The sequence below is a fragment of the Castor canadensis genome, chromosome 10 (assembly GCF_047511655.1).
Source record: "Castor canadensis chromosome 10, mCasCan1.hap1v2, whole genome shotgun sequence".
Classification (NCBI taxonomy): Eukaryota; Metazoa; Chordata; class Mammalia; order Rodentia; family Castoridae; genus Castor; species Castor canadensis.
In genome coordinates, this window is record NC_133395.1 from 101068763 (window position 1) to 101091135 (window position 22373).

The window sequence follows — 22373 nt, forward strand, 5'->3', positions numbered from 1 at the left end:
TTAAAAGCATATGCCTTTATTTTAAAGGCTGGGCTTTTATTATGATCTCCTTTTAAAACTTGAAATATATGGGCACTTGGAGATGTATAGTCATAGTAAGAAAGAATAAAAAGTCCTCGTTTTACCGAGGCACAAACACAGATTTGGGAAGGTTAAATAACAAGGCCATAGATACTTAATGCGTCAGGTTCAGCGCCCAGATTAGACCCTGCTCTGTCTGATTTACAAGCTGTACCCCAAATTCAAGGTAAAGAAAGGCTTTACTGTTCTGAACCAAAGACCCCAAATATGCCAAAATTACATGGCCTCCAGAGAGCCAATTAAGAAAGACTACATTTAAATTATTTCCATGTTTCAGAGTTCTCCATCACTGGATTCTGAATGCAGATGAAAAAAGTGAGACATTTTTGTTTTTTCTCAAGGGGAAACACACGGTTGGAAGAGAAGTTCACAATAAAACAGCCCGCCCTACTCTTTTCATATTCATAAAAAGCTCTCTGGCCACAATTCCTTGGTGGTACTTTGTGTTATCAGTACTCATTTTGATGATAGTTAACTCCCTTTTATTCTGTTTCACAAAGCACGTTATGAATGGCTTGAAATCTGAGGCTCTGACTTTGAACCCATTGCAGAGTCTGGCACAGTGCGGCACAGCGCGTGGCCAAGGATACTTGTTGAATGGCATTGCACTGAAAAGCAGTCTTCCACCTGCCAAATGCTTTGGTGTTGCTGCTTGGGTCAATTTTGTCCTTAGAAAGCTTCAGTGTGAATGAAACTATTCCTTAGTGTGCATTTGGAAATCCCACTGAAAGCAGTTTAAAAAAATTAAGCGTGTCCCCACAGACTCGGGTTAGGGGCAGAGGTCTGGACACCGCCAACATCGTTCAGAGGAGGCAAGGGCCAACCCACCTTGCATTCTGTCCCTGGAACGACCTAGGCTCTTTCTGTCACTTAAGTTCTTTCACTGCAGTGGTCTCGAGACCGCTTACGTCCTTTCAGGAGAGGGGAGGAAAAGGAGGGAGATGAAGATCTGGGTAGGTGCACTTGGAGCCATGGGAAGCTGGGGTCACCGGACCCCTCCTCGCATCGGTGGAGTACAACGTCTTGCCTGCGGTTTACAACCGCTCTTTAAAAATAATTTCCCCTTGGGATGGCTTCTTCCTGCCACCCCACCCCCGCCCTTCGCCTCCCCCTTCCCCCCCCCCCCCCCGCCCCACGCCATGGAACGCCTGGGCTTCCATTGCAGATCTTTTAAGAGTAAACAACACGCTTGGAGGATTACAATCGACTCCAGTCCAAGTCGACCTTTCGCCCTGGCCGCCCTCAAATGACCCTTGACAGTAGCCCCCGCCCTCCCTTCAAATAGAAAAGCCACAGACACACATACACACACAAACAAAAAAACCTCAAGTCTGCCTTTCGGTTGCTACCCGCAATGACGTTTTCCCCTCGGGTCCCGCCCCTCCGGAGGCTTGGAATTTGTGATTGGCCGAGAGGTGGAGGCAACAAGGTTCCAATTGGACGGCGGGGAGCTGACTGACAGCAGGGGTGGCCGCCGCGCCCTCCCTCCTCCCGGTGAGCGAATGTGTGTGTGCGGTGTTATGCCGGACAAGAGGGAGGCGACCGTGGAGGCGACGGCTGTGTTTATTGTCCCTCTCGGTGTGTGCGGGTGAAGAAGCTGGGGCCAAAGCCGGCCGTTAAAGGCGGCCTTTGAGGCAGCGGCGGCCACCGCGACGACGACTCGGGAGACCCGAGCGACCGGCCTTTGCCGACTGTGAGGAGAGCGAGGCGCCCCGTGTCCCCGTCGCGTCCGGACGCTCGGAGCTCCGCGGCCGCCCTCGCGCCCCAGGGCTCGGGCCCGGCTGGCTGCGGCGCCCGCCGGAGGAGGAGGCAGCGGCAGCGGCAGCGGCAGCGGCGGCGCGGCTCGGCTGGGCTCGGCTCGGCGGCTTCCTCTTCTTCCGCCTTAGCCGCGGCGCTAGGCCCGGGCGGCGCGGCCACCGCGCCTCGAGTTTGAGGGCGGCGGGCAGGCGGTGCGGCCTCGTCGGCGGCTCGGCCACAAGTCCGCTGCGGTCCCGGCGATGGGGCGCGGGGACCGGCGCGGCTAGGAGCGCGGCGATCAGAGCCGAGCCGAGCGGAGCGGTCGGTGCGGAGCGGCGGCCCCCCACCCCCGGGGAGGCGGGGGCGGCGGCCTCGGGGCCTGTGAGCGGGAGGCACCGCCATGGCCAAGTCTGGCGGCGGCGGTGGCGCGGGAGCCGGCGCGGGCGGCAACGGGGCTCTGACCTGGGTGGTAAGTGCGGGTCTGGCGGGGCGGGGGTCGCGGAGGGGGAGTGCGCGGGGCGGGGGGAATGGAACCGGGAAGGGGAAATCCCGTCCGTGACCGGGCGCCCCGTCGGTCGGGGGAGCACCGCCCCCGCCCGCCTGCCTTTCTTCTCGCGTCTCCCGAGGCTCAGGCTGCGGGAGCATCTTGTGCACTTGAAACTTTGGGGTTAGGCACGATCCCTGCTGGGAACCCCGCTGGGGATCGGGCTGGGGCTGGAGGGGGTTGTTGGAAGTGCGTGTCTGCTCTGCGCTCCCTCCAAGTGCGGTTTAAGTAAGCACCGGAGGGCGGGCTCCGTGGTGCACGAAAAGCGTGCTGGTGGGCTTGAAAAACGAACCTGGCAATTGCCATTGCAGTTTGCCAAGTCTGTTTCCATGGACAGGGCGTCGGGGACGACCGCTGCACTGCAGTTATAACGCCTGATCGTCCATCTGTCAGGGGGAATTATTAAAAGACGGGCTTACTTACGTCAGCAGCGCAGGTGAAACGGGTTGGGGCTCAGGGTTGTCCCGAGAGGTGACCCCAGTGCTCAGTCCCAGGGTTAAAGGATTTGGGCGCTCACAGCGGGAGCGGAGAAGGTACAAGTGGCAATTGCGGAGAACTGGTGAGGCCAGATTCCCACGGCAGATCGATAATTCACTGGCATTTGACTTGCTCAGCATGGAGTTCACACTAGGGTCACTTCCCGCACAAACCCCCAGCTCAGCCCTCCGGCTAAGTATCCAGGACAAAAATTAGAGGCGTTACACTTTTCAGGGACTTGCCACGGGAGCCTTTTAAACACCCCAAGGGAACTTCCGTTTTGGCGTTTTTTGTTACTCAGTTCTTCTCTCTTTGTTTGGGGTAAGGTTTGGGTAGATGAGTCTGAGTAGCAGTTTTGCTGTGTTGACAAGTGTTCCTTGTGGAATGTGTTACTGACAGCATAAAAACATTTTAACCATTCATATTTGCGTGCCAGGGTATTTTGCAAAATAGCTTGTCAGGCTCTTAATTGCTGAATCTCTTTGATTTTTTATGTTACTGCAGTAATGCAGTATGAAAGAATGAATGGAAAGGAAATTTTAGATACGGCATGCACACATGAAGAGAATGATTTTTATAATTGATGTCCCCTAACCTCTTTTACTAAAATCAAACAGCTGAAAATGGAGTAAGATAGCCAGATGGTGTTGTGAGTTTCACTTACTGTTTGGAAGTGCTGAAGCCTGATGAGCATTACCTTGAGGACCTCTGTTTCCGTAGTGGTCAATATTTCTGTTTCCAGGCTAAATGGTTGACTTTAACGTTTGACAGCGATATTTTATTGTTACTTGACTTTGTAGATAATTTAGTGACCACTTTTCCTTTCAGTCGCAAACTTTCATCTACATAAGAAATGTAGCAAAACTTCGAAGGTTTCATTCAACATTAATAAAGCCCATTTGAAACTAAAATTGGCTTATTGATTAAATTCATTATAAATCAAATTATAGGAAATACAATAAAATAAGGAGAATTAAAAGTCACTTGATCTTATTTATAAAGTATATCTTGTTGAATTAGAGGGTTATTAAAAAGATAATCACCCTATGGGTCCTCTTTTGGGTTAGGTGCTTACTTTAAGTTAGAGTATGTGAGCATCTTTAAGTTCATAAATTTACCTCCTTGTTCATAGACTGGTTTAATTTTTGTTCTTTTTTTCCCCACTGTACTGGGATTTGAACTCATGGATTTGAGCTTGCTAAGTACTCTATCACTTGAACCTCCTGGAACTCAAAAATCCTGCCTCAGCCTCGATAGTGCTGGAATTATAGGCATGTATACCTTGCCTGACTAGTTTAATTTTATGGGAGATGATATAATTAATGAGTTGGTTATGGGCTTTGATGTCAGATTGATATAGGTTCAGATCTCATATTGCAGATGGGACATTTTGCAAGGAACCTAATCTTTCTAACCTTTTTTTAAAACCTGTCAAATAATATTAACTAATTAAATGAGATAATAGTACAGTGTCTGGTTTAATACATATTTATTGTTATTGTCCAAGTGCAAGAAATTCACACTCAGAAATAGTAGTTTGCAGTTTCTTTTACTTAAGATATCTTAGTTGGGTGAAAACAAACTAATTTATCTTTGCAAGAGTTTGGTACTAATCCTTGTTATCTTTCTTCTGGTTGAAGGGTTGTATGCCATGTGTTGCTGGTATTAACTTCTGTTGGGATGCATGCCAGTGTGTGTTGTTAATATTGTCATTATATGAAAGATTACCTTTCAGTGTCAGAAACCATAAAGCAGAGAGGTTTAAGATTTTCATTAATTCCTCTCTTTTCCTGAGGTACTGAGGTTTGAACTCAAGGACTTGTACTTTCTTTCTATCTGTTGAGCCACACACCCAGCCCTGGTTTTTCCTTTTAATAATTTACTTGGTTTGTGTTTGGTTTGCAGTACTTTTATAAGAATTTTTCTAATGAAAAAAGTGAGAAATAAAAATAAGGTAAAAACCTTAGAATTAAAATTGATAATAGCTATTAAGGCAAACAGTTTCTTGAATTATTAGTTTGTAAAAATTTGATTAGAATGTAATAGTCTGTTTCATTCTGTCAGCTTTTCATCACATTTAAGTTGTACCAAATATGTGAAAATACTAGGATATAGTTATATAACTAACCTCTTTTCTTTTTCTAGTAATACTCTAACTTGGCAGATTTAAAAAAATATTGTTAGTGGGCTGGGGATGTAGCTCAGTGGTACAGCACTTGCCTAGCATGTGCAAGGTCATGGATTCAATCCATAGCACTGCTAAAGAAATAAAGTTCTTACACACCACACACACACACACACACACACACACACACACACACACACACACACACACACACACATTATTATAGTGGAAAATTGTCAACCATCTAAAAAAGCAATAGCTAGAATAGTATAATGGGGCTCTCTATTCCCTAGCTTCAGTAATTGTCAGCTCAAGGTCACTACTTTTCCTCTTCTCATTTTGAAATGAGGTACATCCTAGAATTATATCACTTCATCTGTAAATGTTTTAATACTTATCTCTAAAAATTAAGCTTCTCCTTAAACAATATATAACCACAACATTAGTTTTTTTAAAATAAGCTTCATTGAAATATATAGTATACATTTTTACTGAGAATATTTTCAATTAAAGAAACATACATAGTGATATAGTTAAATATTGTTTAAAGATTTGTGATAAGAACCTTACTTTAGAGGCTCATTATTGCAAGTCTATATTCCTTAGCCAGACTTTCAAAACCTATGTGTCTTCCCCATTGAAATGTATTTCCTTTGTTCTGCATAGATTTATCTCTTCAATGTATTCTGCACAATTGATGCTTGTTTTTGTGGCATCTTTACCTTTCATCAGGAATGTCTCTTTTTTTCTTTACCATTCTAAATCTTAAATGCTCTTCAGCACTACCTCTGCCCCATAAAACTTTTTTTTCAATTTATACTCATCCTTTTTTTCCCTATAGAACTGTTACTCTTATCATGAAACATAAGCTGTTTTATGGAACTTTCATGTATGATAAATTTGCCTTTGCAATAATAAAACAAACTTCTGAAATCAGAGACCATATATTTTCCTTGTTTATATCTTTTATAGTGTTTGACAAAGATGTGGATACATAATCTAACCTCAGTTATTGTTAACAAGTTGGACAACTGACATTAATTTTCTAAAATCTATCATTAGTGAGTCAAGTAGTTGGTTGGGTAGCAGTGTTCTTTAAATACCTTCTCAACTAAACTGCTAGCTTTTCTGAATAGAAGAGAGTTCGTTCACTTGTAGTTTCAAGTCTTTCATTACTTAGGTGGTGAGACAGTTGTAGTCTACTAAGTATGCTTTAGAAAACAATATGTATATTGAAAGCCTAATACAAATACAACCTTATTTTGAAGGAAGTAAGAGCTAGCTGTCATTTGCAGAGGAGGAAGGAGGAACTTATAAATAGGTAGTAGATTAGGCACATGGCTAAGTCAAAAGTGGGATTTAAAGCAGGCTCACGTTCTTCACCATCATTTACGAAGCCTCATTTTAAAAAACAATAAAAACAAAACAAAAAAAACCTTCTTTTGTGCCCTGATATGACAGAATAGAGACTTCGGGATATATCTATTTATTTCTATTAACCTTTTATTTTTATACAAAAAGCTAAGAAGTGTATTTCCTTTGTAGGGTATATATATGCAGTATAGCATAATACTAAAGAGTACAAACTACGAAGTCAGATCATCTAGTCTCATGATTTAACTTCTTCAAGTCCTACTTTGTTAGCTTTGGGAAGACACTTCTCTAGACCTCAGTTACCTCTTCACAAAGGGAATCATAGTAATAGCACCTACTTGATGGAGATCTTACATAAGGATTAGTTGAGATTATCCATATAATTCCCATTGTGCCTGGCACATAGTAGCTGTCAGATGAGTGCGCACATAAAGATCCAGGGGGTTTTATTTTCATACTTTTTATATTATACTTTTTCTCTTAGAGAAACTTCTTTGTAGTGGAAATCTAAGCATTCCTGACTATACTAAGTGTCCCTTATCTTTCACCTCTCTCTTTGTTCTTTGGTTTGAGATGTTGTTTGTTTTTCATGTTTCAATAAGAGTGAGCAGATAAGATGCCCCTCAACAGTTTTTTTTCTTTTTTTTTTAATTAGGGATTGAACTCAGGCCCTCATATTTGCTAGACAGATCCTCTAACATTTGAGTCATTCCACTAAACCTTTTTACATTGGTTATTTTGGGGAGAGGGTCTTGCTTTGTGTCTGGACCAGCCTGGACCACAATCTTCCTATTTGTGCTTCCCCATGTAGCTAGAATGACAGACATGCACCACTGTGCCCAATCATTGGTTAAGATGGAGTTCTTGCAAACTTTTGTGCTTGGACTGGTGTTAAGCTGCTATCCCTATCTCCATTCCCCCACGCCCCAAGTAGCTAGGATTGCAGACTTGAGCCACCATGCCTGGCTCAACATTTTTATATTGGTGAAATATGGTTAAAATGAACATCAAGAGATGGCAGTTTTGAAAGAGAAAAGAAAAGGCAAGGATGTTACAAATGGTTATGTCTGAGAGGATTGTCCCTGAGGTAAGATGTTGCTACACTGCTAGCCCAGCCCTGTTCTTGTTTGCTCAGATATGGTACAGTTTCTTTGCTGCTTATATGATTTGAGTGAATTGAGTGCATAGTTCTTTTTTAGTAGCCACTGGCAAACCATTTCCCTTACCCTTTTTGGCAGCAATGTATTCTCCCACAGAAAAATAAGAGTTGGGAGTGATTGCCCCAGATTGCCATATCTCAGGTGACAACTCTGTTTGCAAGAATCTTTGTTTTACATAACGATCTTGGTACATACTTATTCTGAAAAATAGGTTTTTTAATTGTAATGTTTTTCTTTCCCTCCTGGTGGTTGAGAAGTGTTCTTCATAAAGGTCAAGTTATGAGTATTGTATCTAAATATTTTTAAATTTGGAGCTAGCAGCATTGCAGAAGTGCTATAGAATAGATTGCTACTTTAAATGATAAATGTATTTTTAATAATTTCACTTTAATTTTAAAAATCCCCAGTAATGTTTTGTTTAATTTGGCAGTCAGCTTTTGAACTTTAGAAAAAGCTAGTTTGGTCATCAATCATATATGTAGATCACAAAGAATAGAATTAAAACAGCTTTTAGAATGTGTAGGATATTTATCCTAATAAGGTGATTATTTTAAATTTTTGTTATCTTTAGTTTTATATAAGAATGAAAATATTACTTTGATTTCTTAGAGTTCAGTGTAATTGAGTTCTAGAATAATTTATTACTGTAGTTTGGTGATTTGTCAACCTAAATAAAATCAGTGAAGTAAATTACAAATAAATCTTAAAAATTTAAATTGCTAAACCCAAATGCAAACTTACTTAGAATGCTCTTCTTTAAAAAGGCGTATTGTTAATTTATATTGAATGTGAAATACTGAGAATAATTACTATTGTAATGATATCTTATTACTATGCACATATGAGAGAAGGTTAAACTAAACTATCCCTTCTTCTCTGTGTTTAAGATAAACGTGAATTCTCTTACCATGGAGGGATCAAATGTACATCACTCCCCTTTGTCTTCTGTGGAATTGAGAGTGTCTTTATAATGTGAGCTAGTGTGCTTTTGTTCAAGCTAATTTCCTGTTTTCTTTTCTGAATATTGTTAGCAATCGTGTTAAAACTGAGGAAGTACTCAGGGCAGCATTTTTGTTTTTTTTTAAAGAGATGGAGATAATGATGATAACTTCTGGGGAGAAGGTGCAAAATGTATTTCTTATTTAGTTTCTTTCTTCTAAGGCCAAGTGTGTTTGTATTTATGTCCAGTTTGGGTATAGGACCATCCCATTTTTATTTTTAATGACCTGAACCTCACTCAGTGAAAAACTTTCTGCTAATATGCAAAATCTTACAGATGTTTTGGGGAAACCTTCTGTATGGGCTGCTAGTGAGTCTGTGAACAAGCATAAACTATGATTTGTTGAGAATATATGAAAATAAAACACAAATCTGAATGAAATGTTACTTTCTACTTTCTATTCTGTCAAGGCTTCCAGTCTTATTTTTTTAATTTGTTTTTTGCCAAGACTCTAGTGGGAAAGTTAGGGCTGCAGAAGTAATAGGTAGATATAAATAGTACCTCTAGAAAAAGAAACCTGTTTATTCTAGCTTAATCATGTTTTCACATACATGAATTGATAAGCTTTTAACATATTCCTTTACATATTCATTATAAAAAAATCAGAAAACATGTATCCAAAAATAAAATGTGACCCATATTTCTTCTTTCTATAGGTCATTTTTATTGTTGGGTGTATCATATTTTTTCCTACTCATACATATATTATGCATAATTTTTTTGGACAAGAATGGGCTCATATTTATATATATATATTCTTTGGTAACTTTACTCATTAAATAGCATAGTTTCAATAACCTACTAAACAGTTTTAAGAAATCCTTAATTATCTTTACTAACATTATATAAAACCTATCAAGATAGAAGATTCTAATTATTATTTTTCATTATGACAACTAAAAATCATACTGAAGGTTTTTTATCAAGTTTGAGAAATTATTTTAATATTATAATTGAGAGTTGAGCCCAATGCTGGTGACTCACTCTTGTAATTCTAGCTACTCAGGAAGCAGAGATCAGGAGGATCGAGGTTCAAAGCTAGCCCAGGCAAATAGTTCACAAGACCCTATTGAAAAAATCCTTAACAGAAAAGGGCCAGTGGAGTGACTCAAGGTGTAGGCCCTGAGTTCAAGCCCCAGTACCGCAAACAAACAAAAAAAGTTGAGAGTCAATTAAAAATTACAAATGATCTTAAAATATCTGGCTTATTATGCATTTTATAAATAATATGTAATCTTAAACTGGCTGAGGCTACTATGGGAAGAGGACTAGGGAATAGCTAAGAGGACTGGTAGAGATGAACCATTTGGGGTTGTAATACATATATGCATGCAAACAACATGAGGAATCTCACTGTATACCTATCTTTAACTCAAACTAGCACAAATACCATGTTTCTCTTATTATCTTTTATGTTTTTTCTTCTGCAAAAGCAGAGAACAAGTTCTTGGTGGGGGGGGGAGGGTTGATACAGGTGGGAGAGGGGGGAGGTAGTGGGGAAAGGGGTAAGAAGATGAATATGGTGCACATAATGTATATGCATGTATGTAAATGCAAAAATGATACCTGTTGAAACTGTTCCAGGAATCAGGGGAGGGGGGATGAAAAAGAGCAGTGGAGGTGGTGAATTCAAGTATAATATATTTGATACATTGTAAGAACCTTTGTAAATGCTACAATGTACCTCCACCTAGCACAACAATAATAAAAATAAATAAAACCTACACTAAAAAAAATGTAACTCTTCATGCTTTTCATCACTTTTTAAAATAGAAAGGTACCTCTTTATTTTTCCCCCAACTCCTGTCATATGTTATTACTATACTTTTATAATATGTATGTGTTCTTCCTGGGGGAGATTATGAGTAGCAATTAGACAAAGCAAACTAATTGCAAGTTGTCTGATGTTTTAGTTGCATTTAAGAATATTTTCCATTAAATTTACTATAGTAACTGTTTTCACCTGCAGAGCTCAGCAGTGTTAAATGTATTTAATTATTGTGCAACAGATTTTTAGAATTACTTCACTTTGTAAAATTGAAATTATGCCTTCTAAGCACAAATTCTTCCATCCTTTCCCCCCCAGTTCTTGCTAACCACCTTTCTAATTTCTGTTTCTATGATTTTTTTACTATTTGAGATACTTCATCTGCATGGGATCATATGGAATTTGTCCTTTGTGACTGGCTTATTTTGCTTAACATAATATTCCTAAGGTTCATCCTTGTTATAGCACATGACCGGGTTTCCTTTTTAAGGCTGCATTGTAACCATTTATCTGTATACCTCATTTGCTTTATCCATTTGTCCATTGGTGGATGTTTGAGTTGTTCTCACCTCTTGGCTGTTGTGAATAACATTGTGATGAACATAGATGTGCAGGTATCTCTTTGAGATCCTGTTTGAGTTCTTTGGGATATATACCCCCAAAGGATTGCTGGGTCATGTTAACTCTTGGAGGAACCTCTATACAGTTTTCTATAATGGCTGCAATTATTTGATAGTCCCATCAACAGGGTGCACATCCTCAGCTATACTTGTTATTTTCTGATGGCTGTCTCGATATGTATAAAGTGATATCTTTTTGTGGTTTTGATTTGCATTTCTCTTACCATTTAATGATGTTGAGGCTCTCTTCATTTGCTTTTTGGCCATTTGTATATCTTATGTGGAGAATTGTCTATTCAAGTCCTTTGTCAGTTTCTTAATTTGATTATTCTGTTGTTGATTTATAGAAGTTTCATATACATCCTGGGTATTAAACCCCCTGTGACTTACAGATAATTTCTCATTCCATAGAAAGGACGTCTGGGGTTTCCTCTTCTGCCTGTTCTAATTGCTACTGAATTGTGTTTGCTAATATTTTCTTGAGGATTTTGCATCAATATTCATAGGTTTGTAGTTTTATTTTATTTTTGTGTGGTGTTGGTATCAGAAATGTTGGCCTTAGAATGATTCTGGAAGTGTTTTCTGATCTTTATTTTTTGGGAAGAAATTAAGGAGAATTGTTGCTAATTTTTTAAATGCTCTGTGTAGTTTTCCAGTGATTCCAGCTGGTTCTGGGTTTTTCCTTGTTGAGAGGTTTGGATTACTGCTTCAATCTCTTCACTTGTAGGTTTGTTTAGATTTTTAAAAATTTCTTCATGATTAAGTCTTGGTAGATTTATTTTTCTAGGAATTTATTCTTTGTTTTAAAATTTTGTTTCATTTATTGCAGTATTGAAGTTTGAACTCAGGGTCTTGTACTTGTTAGGCAAGCACTCTATCAGTTGAGTTACACCCCTAGCCCTTTTTCTTTATGTATATTTTTTTCAAATAGGGTCTTCTGGTTTTGCCTGAGGCCAGTTTTGGACCACAATCCTTCTACATATGCCTTCCACATAACTGAGATTACAGATGTGTACTATAATGCTGAACTTCTTTGTTGAGATGGGGGTCTTGCTAACTCTTTGCTTGGGCTGGTCTTGAACCAAGATCCTTCCGATCTCCAGCTCCTGAGAAGTTGGGTTTACAGGACTGAGACACTGCACCTGGCTGTTATTTGTTTCTTCTAGGTTATTCCATCTGTTGGCATATTATTGTTGATGTAAGTCTCTTATATTTCTGAGACATCAATTATGATGTCCCCTATTTTGTTTCAATATTAGTTGAATCTTAACTCTTGCTTTTTTTGACTTTTGAAAAGTTTTCTATTCTCCATTTCATTTATCTCTGCTATAATCTTTATTGTTTTCTTAATTCTGCTAATTTTGTGTTTGGTTCTTTTTCTATTTCCTTGAGGTGTAAAGTTAAATTGGTGGTTTGAGATCTTCATTTCTTAATTTTAAGTGCAATACTGCTTTAAACTGCATCCTCTAAGTTTTAGTGTGTTATGCTTTTGTTTTTATTTATTTCCATGTATTTTCTAAGTTCCCTTTTGATTTCTTCTTTGACTCAGTTGTGTAAGAGCATCTTGTTTAATGTTCACATATATATGAATTTTCTGTTTTCCTTCTATTGATTTCTAGTTTCAATACATTGTAAACAGAGATGATACTTTGCATGGTTTCAATCATTTTGAATTTAAGACTTGTTTTGTGATCTAACATGTAGTCTGCATTTGAGAATGTTCCATGTGACTTGAGAATGTTTATTCTGTTGTTGTTAAATGGAGTTTCTGTATGTGTCAGTCAGGTCTAATTGGTCCACAATATTGGTCAAGTGTTCTCTTTCTTTCCTTATTGATCTTCTGTGTGGTGGTTCTATCCATAACTGAAAGTGAGGTACTGAAATTTCTTGCTGTTATTGTGCTGATGTCTTTTTTTCCTCTTTAGATCTGTCAGTGTTTGCTGCATATATTTGGGTGTGCTAATGTTAGGTGTATATATATTTATAATTATTGGATCTTCCTGATGAATTATCTTTGTTTCTTATGACAGTTTTTGTCTTAAAGTGTATTTTGTCTAAATGTAAGTATGGTATTATCTCTCTCTTTAGGTTCCTGTTTACATTGAATGTCTTTTTGAATCCTTTCACTTGTAGTTCTTGTGTGTGTTCTTAGGTCTAAAGTGAGTCTCTCTTGTAGACAACATGTAATTGGATATTTTTTCTTTTGGCAATACTGGGATTGGTTTAACTCAGGGTCTTGCACTTGCTAGGCAGGCATTCTACCACCTGAGGCATGCTCCCAGCTCAAGATTTTATTTCTTTAACCAACTGACCAGTTTATGTCTTTTAACTGGGCATTTAATCCATTAACATTTAAAGTAATAACTGATATGAAAGGACTTACTATTGCCATTTTATTACTTGTTTTCTTTATATCATGGCTTTTTTTTTGTCTATATTTCCTACATTGCTGTCTTTTGTGTTTCATTGATCTTTTTTATAGTGATATATTTTGATTCTTTTTAAATTCTTCTTTATGTATATTCTATAGATATTTTATTTTCAATTACCATTGTAATTTCATAAAACATCTTAAAGGGATAAAAAAATGTGTAATCACAGTCACATGTAAAAACTATACTTTTACATTTCTGCCTCCATTATAGATAGGACAGAGTACCTGTTTATTTTGCATATCATTTAACATAGATTTATAATTTTTATGCTTTTAAAATTCTAAGCATATTTTAAGGTGATCTATGTACCTGCATTACAAATGTAGAAAAATTCTGCATTTGTTTATATTTACCTTTACTGGAAAGTTTTATATTTTTGTGTTGTTATTTCTTGTCCTTTTTCTTCAATGTGAAGGACTCTCATCAGCATTTTTTGTGTAGGTAGTGTTCTTGGTAAGCAGTTTTTAACTTTTAGCACTTTGAATATATCATACCCCTCCCATGTAGTCTGCAAGGTTTCTGCTGAGTGATTGGCTGATAACCTATTTGCATCTGATGACTTTGGTTTCTGTTGCTGTTTTCAAGATTCTCTCTTTTGTGACTTTTGACAGTTTATAATGTGCTCAAGGAATTCTTTGTTTGAATTCCTTGAGCTTCTTGAACTTGTGTGTCCATTTCTTCTCATATTTGGAAGTTTTCAGCCATCAATTAGTTCTTCAAATAGATTTTTTTTTCTCTTTTTGAAATTAAGGGTTTCACTGTGATATTTCCATGCATGCATATAATGTATTTTGATCAAATTCACCCTCTGTTACTCATCCAAATACTAACCAGGCCCAACACTGCTTAGCTTCCAAGATCAGATGAGATCAGGCGCATTCAGGCTGTTTATCTGTTTCTCTCTTTCTTCTTCTTTGAGACTTCTGTAATGTGTATGTTGTTTGATTGATGGTGATCTATGAGTTTTTCAGGCTCTCTTCATTTTTCTTCTTCTTCCTCTTTTTTTTTTGCTCCTCTGCCTTTGAATTTCTTGTCTTCAGACTTTTCTATTTTTTTTCTTTGCTGTTGAGGTGTTGAGGCATTTTTCCCCCCAGCTATTATATTCTTCATCCAGAAATAATGTTTGATTCTTCTTCCTATTTTTCTTCTGTTGATTTTTCTCATTTATGTTTTTGTTTAATTGTCTGTGTTCCTTTAGCTTGTTGAGCATCATTATGACAGTTATTTTAGATTAGTTTTTTTTTTTCATTTGTTTTTTTGTGAAGTGGGGTTTGAACTCAGGGGCTACACCTCGGGCCACTCCACCAGCCCTTTTTTGTGATTTTTTTTTTTTTTTTTTTGAGATAGTGTCTTGTGAAAAACTTGCCCAGGCTAGCTTCAAACCATGATCCTCCTGATCTCTGCCTCCTGAGTAACTAGGATTACAGGTATGACCTATTGGCACCCAGCTTATTTTGGATTCTTTGCCTGGAAATTCATATGTCTCCATTAATTTAGGATCAATCCTTTGGATAAGTCATATTTCCCTATTTCTTTGAATATCTTGTTATTTTTTGTTAGGATTGACATTTAAATGCTTAGCTACCTCTTACTCTTTACAGTCTGGTTTCATCTTGAGAGGACTTTCTCCATCTGGTTATTTTAGCTAGATAATATGGAGGTATTTACAGATCTTTTCTGTGGATGTATGGTCTCTTGGCTAGTGCTTGTAATATCTTAATTGAAGAGGTTTGCCTGTACCTCTGCTCACAAGCATTCCTTGGTGTCTGTCATACTGTGTCTTCATGGTGCTACTCCTAAGCCATTGGGTTTGAGCTCCACCCAGTGGCTGTTTCTGGTACTGTGTACTCTGGGTACTAGACCAAATCATGTTAATTTCCTTTGTTCTCAATGCCCCCCAGTCTAGCACCTTGTTCTGTCAGTGCTGAGAATCAGAAATGAGAAACCAGTCCATAGAGTAGTACTCCTCCTACCTTTTCATTGGAGGTACATTTTACTTCTTTCCTCTCCAAGGAGAAGTTGGAAGTTAGGAGTTTCCTTCCTGTTTTGCCTTGCTGGGGAGGGTGATGGACATCATGGGTTTTGATGCGGTTTTGTGTTCATCTGGGGTACAGGACCTCTTAAATGGTTTATATATTCCTCACAAAGGCAAGTGGTTCACCTATTGTTGTTTTATCCATGTTTCCATGGAAAGGAAGGGGTCTGGGGTTTTCTATTTTGTTGACATCGCACACATTTTCTGATTTTTTTTTGTGGGACTAGGATTTGAAATCAGGGCTTCTCACTTGCAAAACAGGTGCTCTACTACTTAAGCCACACCTCCAGCCCATTTTGCTCTAGTTACTTTGGGAATGGGGGGGTCTCGTGAACTATCTGCCCAGGATGGCCTCGAACCGTGATCCTCCTGATCTCAGCCTCCCAAGTAGCTAAGATTGTAGGCATGAGCCTGTGCCATCCTCACAAGAATAAGAAAATTTTGAACTTGCTAAGTCTAGGCCAAACATTTTTTCTCATATATCAATTTTGGAATAGTGACAGAGAAGGAAGAGGTGGTAACCATAAGGAAGATGTGGGCACAATGGTAAATTATTGAAAAAGGCATGAGGAGGGCTGGTAGAATGGCTCAAGTGGTAGAGAGCCTGTGTAGCAAGCATGAGGTCATGAGTTCAAACCAAAAAAAAAAAGTGGGGGGAGGCATGAGGAAAAGATGTTACCCTTATTGTCCATCCCTGTGCCACTTTAGTTTATTGTAATTCATCAGAGTAAAACTTGGAAGTACAAATTAGGTAAACATGAGACTCTGATTTTCTTGAAAACACTTTCTTTGTGATGGAGCTTGCTTCAGAAGAGTAGCTTGGATAAGAAGTTTTTTCCTTATTTAGCTACTCATGTCCGTAAGTTTTATGTCAATAATTGCAAACTTAGAATTGCTGTTCTAAATTAATGGTAGAAAGTTATTCACCTTCAATTCTATCCTTTCTATAATCTTTAGGGATTTTCTTACAGAGTTTGATCTTAGTCATTGCAATCTTTGTTCTGAGAAGCTATTTTAAAAATCAGTTATGTTTCTATGAATTATCTCTTAAAAGCATGGAACATGATTAGAAATTTGGACACTATTTGGTATTTTAAAAATATTCATATTTCTGGCCTGCCAGCTTATCATCTAACTCTTGGCAGAAATACAATATGGAAACCTATGAAACAATTATTTTCTTTTGCCCAAATCTATTTTAAACTGACTCTGCAGTATTAAAGGGTAAATATACAAGTGAAAGAAGGTATAAGAATATAGCATGAAATCTAGTAAAATTAGTTATTTGTTATACGCTTGTTTTTAAACTTTATTAAATCTTTTCAATTTTATATAAAATTTATGACATGGGGAAATTTTTAATGTTTTCATTTCCTGAGAGTTTATATGTTAAAATTCTTGTTCTGGTTTCTACTACTCAAAAATCATGCATTTAAATTTTTCTTTTCAGCACTTCTTTTTGGGGGAGGGTGGTATTAGGGTTTGAATTTAGGGCTTCATATTTGTTAGACAGGTGATCTACATGAGTATGCCTCCAGCCCTGCATTTTGATTTTTAAACATATGTAATGACATTTTCAAGAAATAATTTTAAAGGTGATTGTATGTTTATGTCAAGGAACTGAATTTAATTTGCTTATTTAATTGCATAAAAATCTATCTTTCATTGTTTGTTATGTATTTCTTTCTACTAAAGTCAAAGACTTATGAAGATAAGTCAGTTTTCACTGTGTCTTACGAGTTTTTTTTATTCTGAAAAGTCAAAGAAGGCCATCATAATAGCCTTCTTTTTAATGGAATGTCATATTTGTCAGTTTTCGGGAATTCTGGAAGGAGAATGTTTGCTGCTGCTATCAAGAAGACAGGAAAGTTCTTAGACTTGGGAATTTGATTTGGAATCCTCATCTGCTGTGGGAATGTTAGCATTAGAATCACCAATTCTACTTACTTAGAATTGGAGGTGAAACTGGAATTGTAGGGCACCTCAGGATTGGGGCAGCCAGAGCTAATCTACAAATGTGTGAAATTTGAGGATTTTTATAAGCCATGCTTATTCCCAACCATATTAGTGTTTATTAACTACAGCTTAATGTTTTCTGTAGGTTATTTTTGTGTACCTTTACTGTAGTCTTTAGTAGCTTGATGGCAGGAAACCTACATCTGGAAGCCTTTGTGACCCTTGTAGCCACCCAGATTGAGTCATTGTGATTCAGTAATGTGACCAGAATTTATATTCCTTGAGAAGTTTTGAGAAACACAAAAATTAACTTGAGATCTTACAGAATTGATAAATATGTATATTCTGGATTCACTAGATGGAGGCTGTTCTAGTGATTGTGGTGACTATATATAATTATTTTGGGCTCAGTCAAAACTATAGCTTCATGTTATAAAAAGAACTAGACTTTCAGTAGATAGATCAGTGTTCTTTCAGTCTTTAAGCATCAATGAGTCTGAAAGGTAATTTTTTCATTTAAAAAAGAAAACCCATGCTATGTGTCCATTCACATTTTAGTTTACCCCTTGGTAGGTTATTTAAATTTGATTTTTTGGTTAATTTTAGACTCTTTTTGATCAGAACAATGCTGCAAAAAAAGAAGAGTCAGAGACAGCAAATAAAAATGATTCTTCAAAGAAGTTGTCTGTTGAGAGAGTATACCAGAAGAAGACACAACTTGAACACATTCTCCTTCGTCCTGATACATATATTGGATCAGTGGAGCCATTAACACAGGTAATTATTTGCTAAAACTGATTAAAATTAGGAGATATGTACCTATACCTACGTTTTAAAATAAGGTGATAAAATTATTCTGAGTATACCCATAATTTCATGTCTTCATGATCCTGGAGCGGTCTGGAGATGTAGTTCAGTAGTAGAGTGCTTGCCTAGTTTGCCCAAGGCCCTAGATTTGATCCTCAACACCCACACACAAAAGGAGAGAGGGCAGAGAGGTCTAGAAGTAGAAATGCCTTCAGTTCCTTCTGGAGATAAATACTTTCAGAAGACAGAAATTAGAGTAATAGTAAAATGATACCATCTAGATTTTTAAAACTTTCCTAAGTTCATGCTGTGGTTTACTTTAATAGTAGTACATATATATAAACGATTATTTAATGCTTACTGTGGACTCAGCTTTATATATTTTGTCATATATGTTATTATGTTTGATCTTAATTTTGGGAAGTTCAAAGGCATGCTTTGTTAACATTTTACTACTATGCTGTAGAAAAATGTAAAGCATGAAGTAAAAGTGTAAAGTGAAAATGTTTTATTTTTTTTCTATTTTATTTAGCTACTATTTCTAATGATTCTTTGGTGCCTTATAAAAGTACACAGGGAAATTGCAAGACCTTGTGAATTTGGTTTGTGGTCCTTACCTGCTATAGGAATGGTTAGAATTAGGACTACCAAACTTTATTTCCTTGGAACCGGCAGAGAAACTGGAATCATAGGTGGTGTTTTGTTTGTTTTGGTGTTAGGACTTGAACCCAGAACTTCATGCATGCTAAGCACAAACTCTACCACTGAGCTACAACCCTGGCCCAAGTACCTTATTTGGGTTAAAACTGATTTTATACATAAATAAAAATACAGACTTGAAAGAATATGAACAACTTTTCATTTCTGAGGTTGTTTAAATTCAGTATGAATAGAGAACTTGACTATAGCTGAAGTTATATCTGTTCTCCTATGAAGACCTATTTTACATAGAGTAAATGACAATGTGGATTTATACTATGTAAAATCGATGTTAAAGATTTATGGAGTAATGTGTTGAATTTTTCTGTCAATGCAGTTAATGTGGGTGTATGATGAAGATGTAGGAATGAATTGCAGAGAGGTTACCTTTGTTCCAGGTTTATATAAGATCTTTGATGAAATTTTGGGTGAGTAATTGCTTAGGTTAGTCCATCTTTTTCTATTAATGTTGTTATAGTGTCTCTGTATATATAAAGCCAGACTTACAGTACACATTTTAAAGTATACTGCTAGCTTTTATGCTGTGTATGAATGTTGTTCAGAAAATTTTTGCCTAGATGTAATATTTTCATATCTCTATGCTTCATATCTTTTGTTTCTGTTTGCTCATCTGTTTGAAGCTCAGAGAACTTCTGAAAAGTGAATGTGCTGTATTTGTAATCCTGGTAGTTGGTCTGAACTCCTATATAACAAGTGGCACTTGTAAGAATCACTGTTACCTGGGGGGCGAATGTTAAATATGGAGACTGCAGGGCCTGATCTGGGCAGATTCTGTGAGTTGAAGATGGGACATGGCTTTTTTGGCTGTACTGGGGTCTGAACTCAGGGCCTGTGCTTCCTAGGGAGGTGCTTTACCATTTGAACCACTCCATCAGCCCTTTTTGTGTTGGCTGTTTTCAAGATAGGGTCTTGCTTTCTTTCCCAACCTGCCTGGACCATGATCTTCCTAGTTTTGCTTCCTGGCATAGCTGGGAATGACAGGTGTGCCCCATTGCACCCAGCCGATTGGTTGAGATGGGGTCGTGTGAACTTTTTACACTACTGCCCTCAGACCCATGAGCCACCATGCCTGCCCTAAATTTATGTTTTTCACTAACAAATCAGGTCTTTTCTGTTGGGCAGCCAAGTTTAATAGCCATTGCTGTAAAATGATCTCTTGTCTCTTCCGAATCACATGATTAATTAGATTACAATGAATGCCTTATCAACTCTTATGGAATGCTTGCCCTTTGGAAATGTTTTTAACCTTATGCTTTCTGAAGATTCTCTCTGTTCTGCCACCTCATTAATACAGCTTGAGGTTTCATGGGGTTGTGTGGCCCTCTCTGAGTTTCTTCCTGTTGGTCCTTGGGAAAGTGGTAGGAGAACAAAACTGGTTATGTTTTGTATTCTCACATTTCCCTCCCAACTATCCATTTGATTTTACATTTTACGTTTATTACATAGTGTTTGTCAGAAACACATTCTTTGGTTGAAGTTCTGTTTGACAGCTATCTTGAGGCAGTAGTTAAATAAAGCAAAAATATTTTTGTCATCAGCATAAGATTTAGAATTTTCATTCATAAGAGTTAAAGATTTCAATTAAAAATAACTAGTTGGTTTCAGTTTAGTCTGCATATAAAATCACTAGTATATTGAAGGAGATTAAGAGAAAGTATTTCCTACCAAGATAAGAAATAATTAAACCAATCTTTTTACTTTTAGACTTGGATTGGAGGCTAAGGGCAGATGTTTTTGCCCTTATTTAATTTTTTTAAACATTTCTTTCCATTTTTTTGTAATGGAAAATATAAAAGGAATTTGGTATGATATAAAATAAGATTTTTTTCAGTAGATGTTAGCAGTAATTTGCATTATTTATTATCACATATAGATGCTTATATTAAGTAGAGATGCACATACAGTTATGTCCATATGTTTATTTATATAACTTTGTGTATTTTATTACTCATCGAAATATTTAATTTTATAGTTAATGCTGCTGACAATAAGCAGAGGGATAAGAACATGACCTGTATTAAGGTTTCTATTGATCCGTAAGTATATTTCATATATAATTTTTTTATACTAAGTAGTTTTATTTATGTAATCCTCAATATAGAAATAGTTCTTAAATGTATCTGTGTATGGTTAGTACAGTTTTGTTTCCCTGTTGCCTTAGACTTTGTCATTTTGCCTTTTTCTCTGTTATTTGTACTGTTCCTCCCAAAGTACATCCCTACAGGAACTGTTGGAGAACATTTTTCTTCGATGCTGTTGGTTCCATTTTTGCTGCTAGAGCAATCATTCCATCTTTCTTTCTTTACCCTTTCTTTAGGATTATTAGTGCTATTCTGGGTACATAATGAGTTGTTTGTTTTTCATGACTGGAATTTTTTTTCCCATTAGATAAGACATAGTTCAATAAATTAGGTACTTTTGGTATTTCAGAATATATACAAGATGTTTAACTAATTAGATTTCTCTCTGGTGATTATTTTTTTGAGGCTGAGTGGGTATAAAAAAATAATAGTTTTACATTAGAAACATAGTTCTTCCATTTATCCTGTTTTTACCCGTGGGCCTTTCATAAAATTTTGCAGTCATCCTTTTTAATTTCATTAGTAAGTTAGCATAACTTTTAAGATTTATCTCTAATAACCATAAAAGTTTAATAACTTAGGTATAGTCCTACTGCCAATGTCAGATGACATGGTTAAGATTAGTGGTATAATAAAACTATAATTTATATTTGATTATACCATGAAAATAACTGTCTTACATGAAAATATTGTCACATAACTATGCTACTGAAGTTCTTGATTTTTCTTTCTCTTAACTGTTTTTATTTGGATCATTTTGTTATAAATACATTCTTGAGAATTGGTATAGTTAGGTGTACAGGATATGTTTGAGTTAAAGCTTGTATTGAAGTTTAAGACCGTTTTAAGGAAATTTTAGCTGTTAAGATTGCTTTTCTTCCTTACTTAGGAAATTGTCAGTTATGTTTTAGAGAGCTAATAAAGAGTAATAGATAGTGAGTATTTGGTATTTAAGCTTGTACAAATTGAGAATTGAAAGATTCTGATGGAAAACTAAGGAAGAAGCAGCGCTGTCCTTAAATACATTCTTGGTGGAAGTAGTTGTTTAGTTCGTTTATCACTATTAGTCTAACCACATTAATCCAGTAATATTGAATTTAAAAAATGGCTCATAGAATCTCATAACAATGAAAAAGAAGGGAGTTATAATGCAGCTCTATACACTATAGAAGGGTACTTGGTAGTTTGTTTCTCAATTTATTACATTTTCTGTACAAAGAGTAATTCTATGTAACTGTTGTCTTTATCACTCTCTTTTTAACTCTTAATCAACAAGCTTTTCTTTTAATGGTAATGATACACAAGTTCTTTTTTCTTGTTAATCTCCATTTAATTTTAACTACCTCTGGTAGAAAATTCTTTTATTTCAGTGTAAAACAAAACATTCTTAACTATTCCAAAGAGAAGAAGGGAGATACAGATATGGCATATTTTCACCTCTCCTTTCTTTCTT

At 37.0% G+C, this 22373-nt stretch overlaps 1 protein-coding gene across 2 annotated transcripts in view; it reads left to right on the plus strand.

Moving 5' to 3' along the window:
* Nucleotides 1–2142: 2142 nt before the first annotated feature.
* Top2b (DNA topoisomerase II beta) overlaps nucleotides 2143–22373 on the plus strand; it is a 68074-nt gene continuing 47843 nt past the window's right edge. The window contains exons 1-4 of one of the 2 annotated variants that reach the window (XM_074043787.1): nucleotides 2143–2287; nucleotides 17934–18089; nucleotides 19156–19246; nucleotides 20812–20875. In XM_074043787.1, coding sequence (XP_073899888.1) covers nucleotides 2219–2287; nucleotides 17934–18089; nucleotides 19156–19246; nucleotides 20812–20875 — 380 coding nt within the window. In that variant the 5' untranslated portion in view covers nucleotides 2143–2218. Of the gene's footprint in view, nucleotides 2288–17918; nucleotides 18090–19155; nucleotides 19247–20811; nucleotides 20876–22373 lie in introns of both variants that reach the window. The other variant, XM_074043786.1, reaches the window with a different exon arrangement.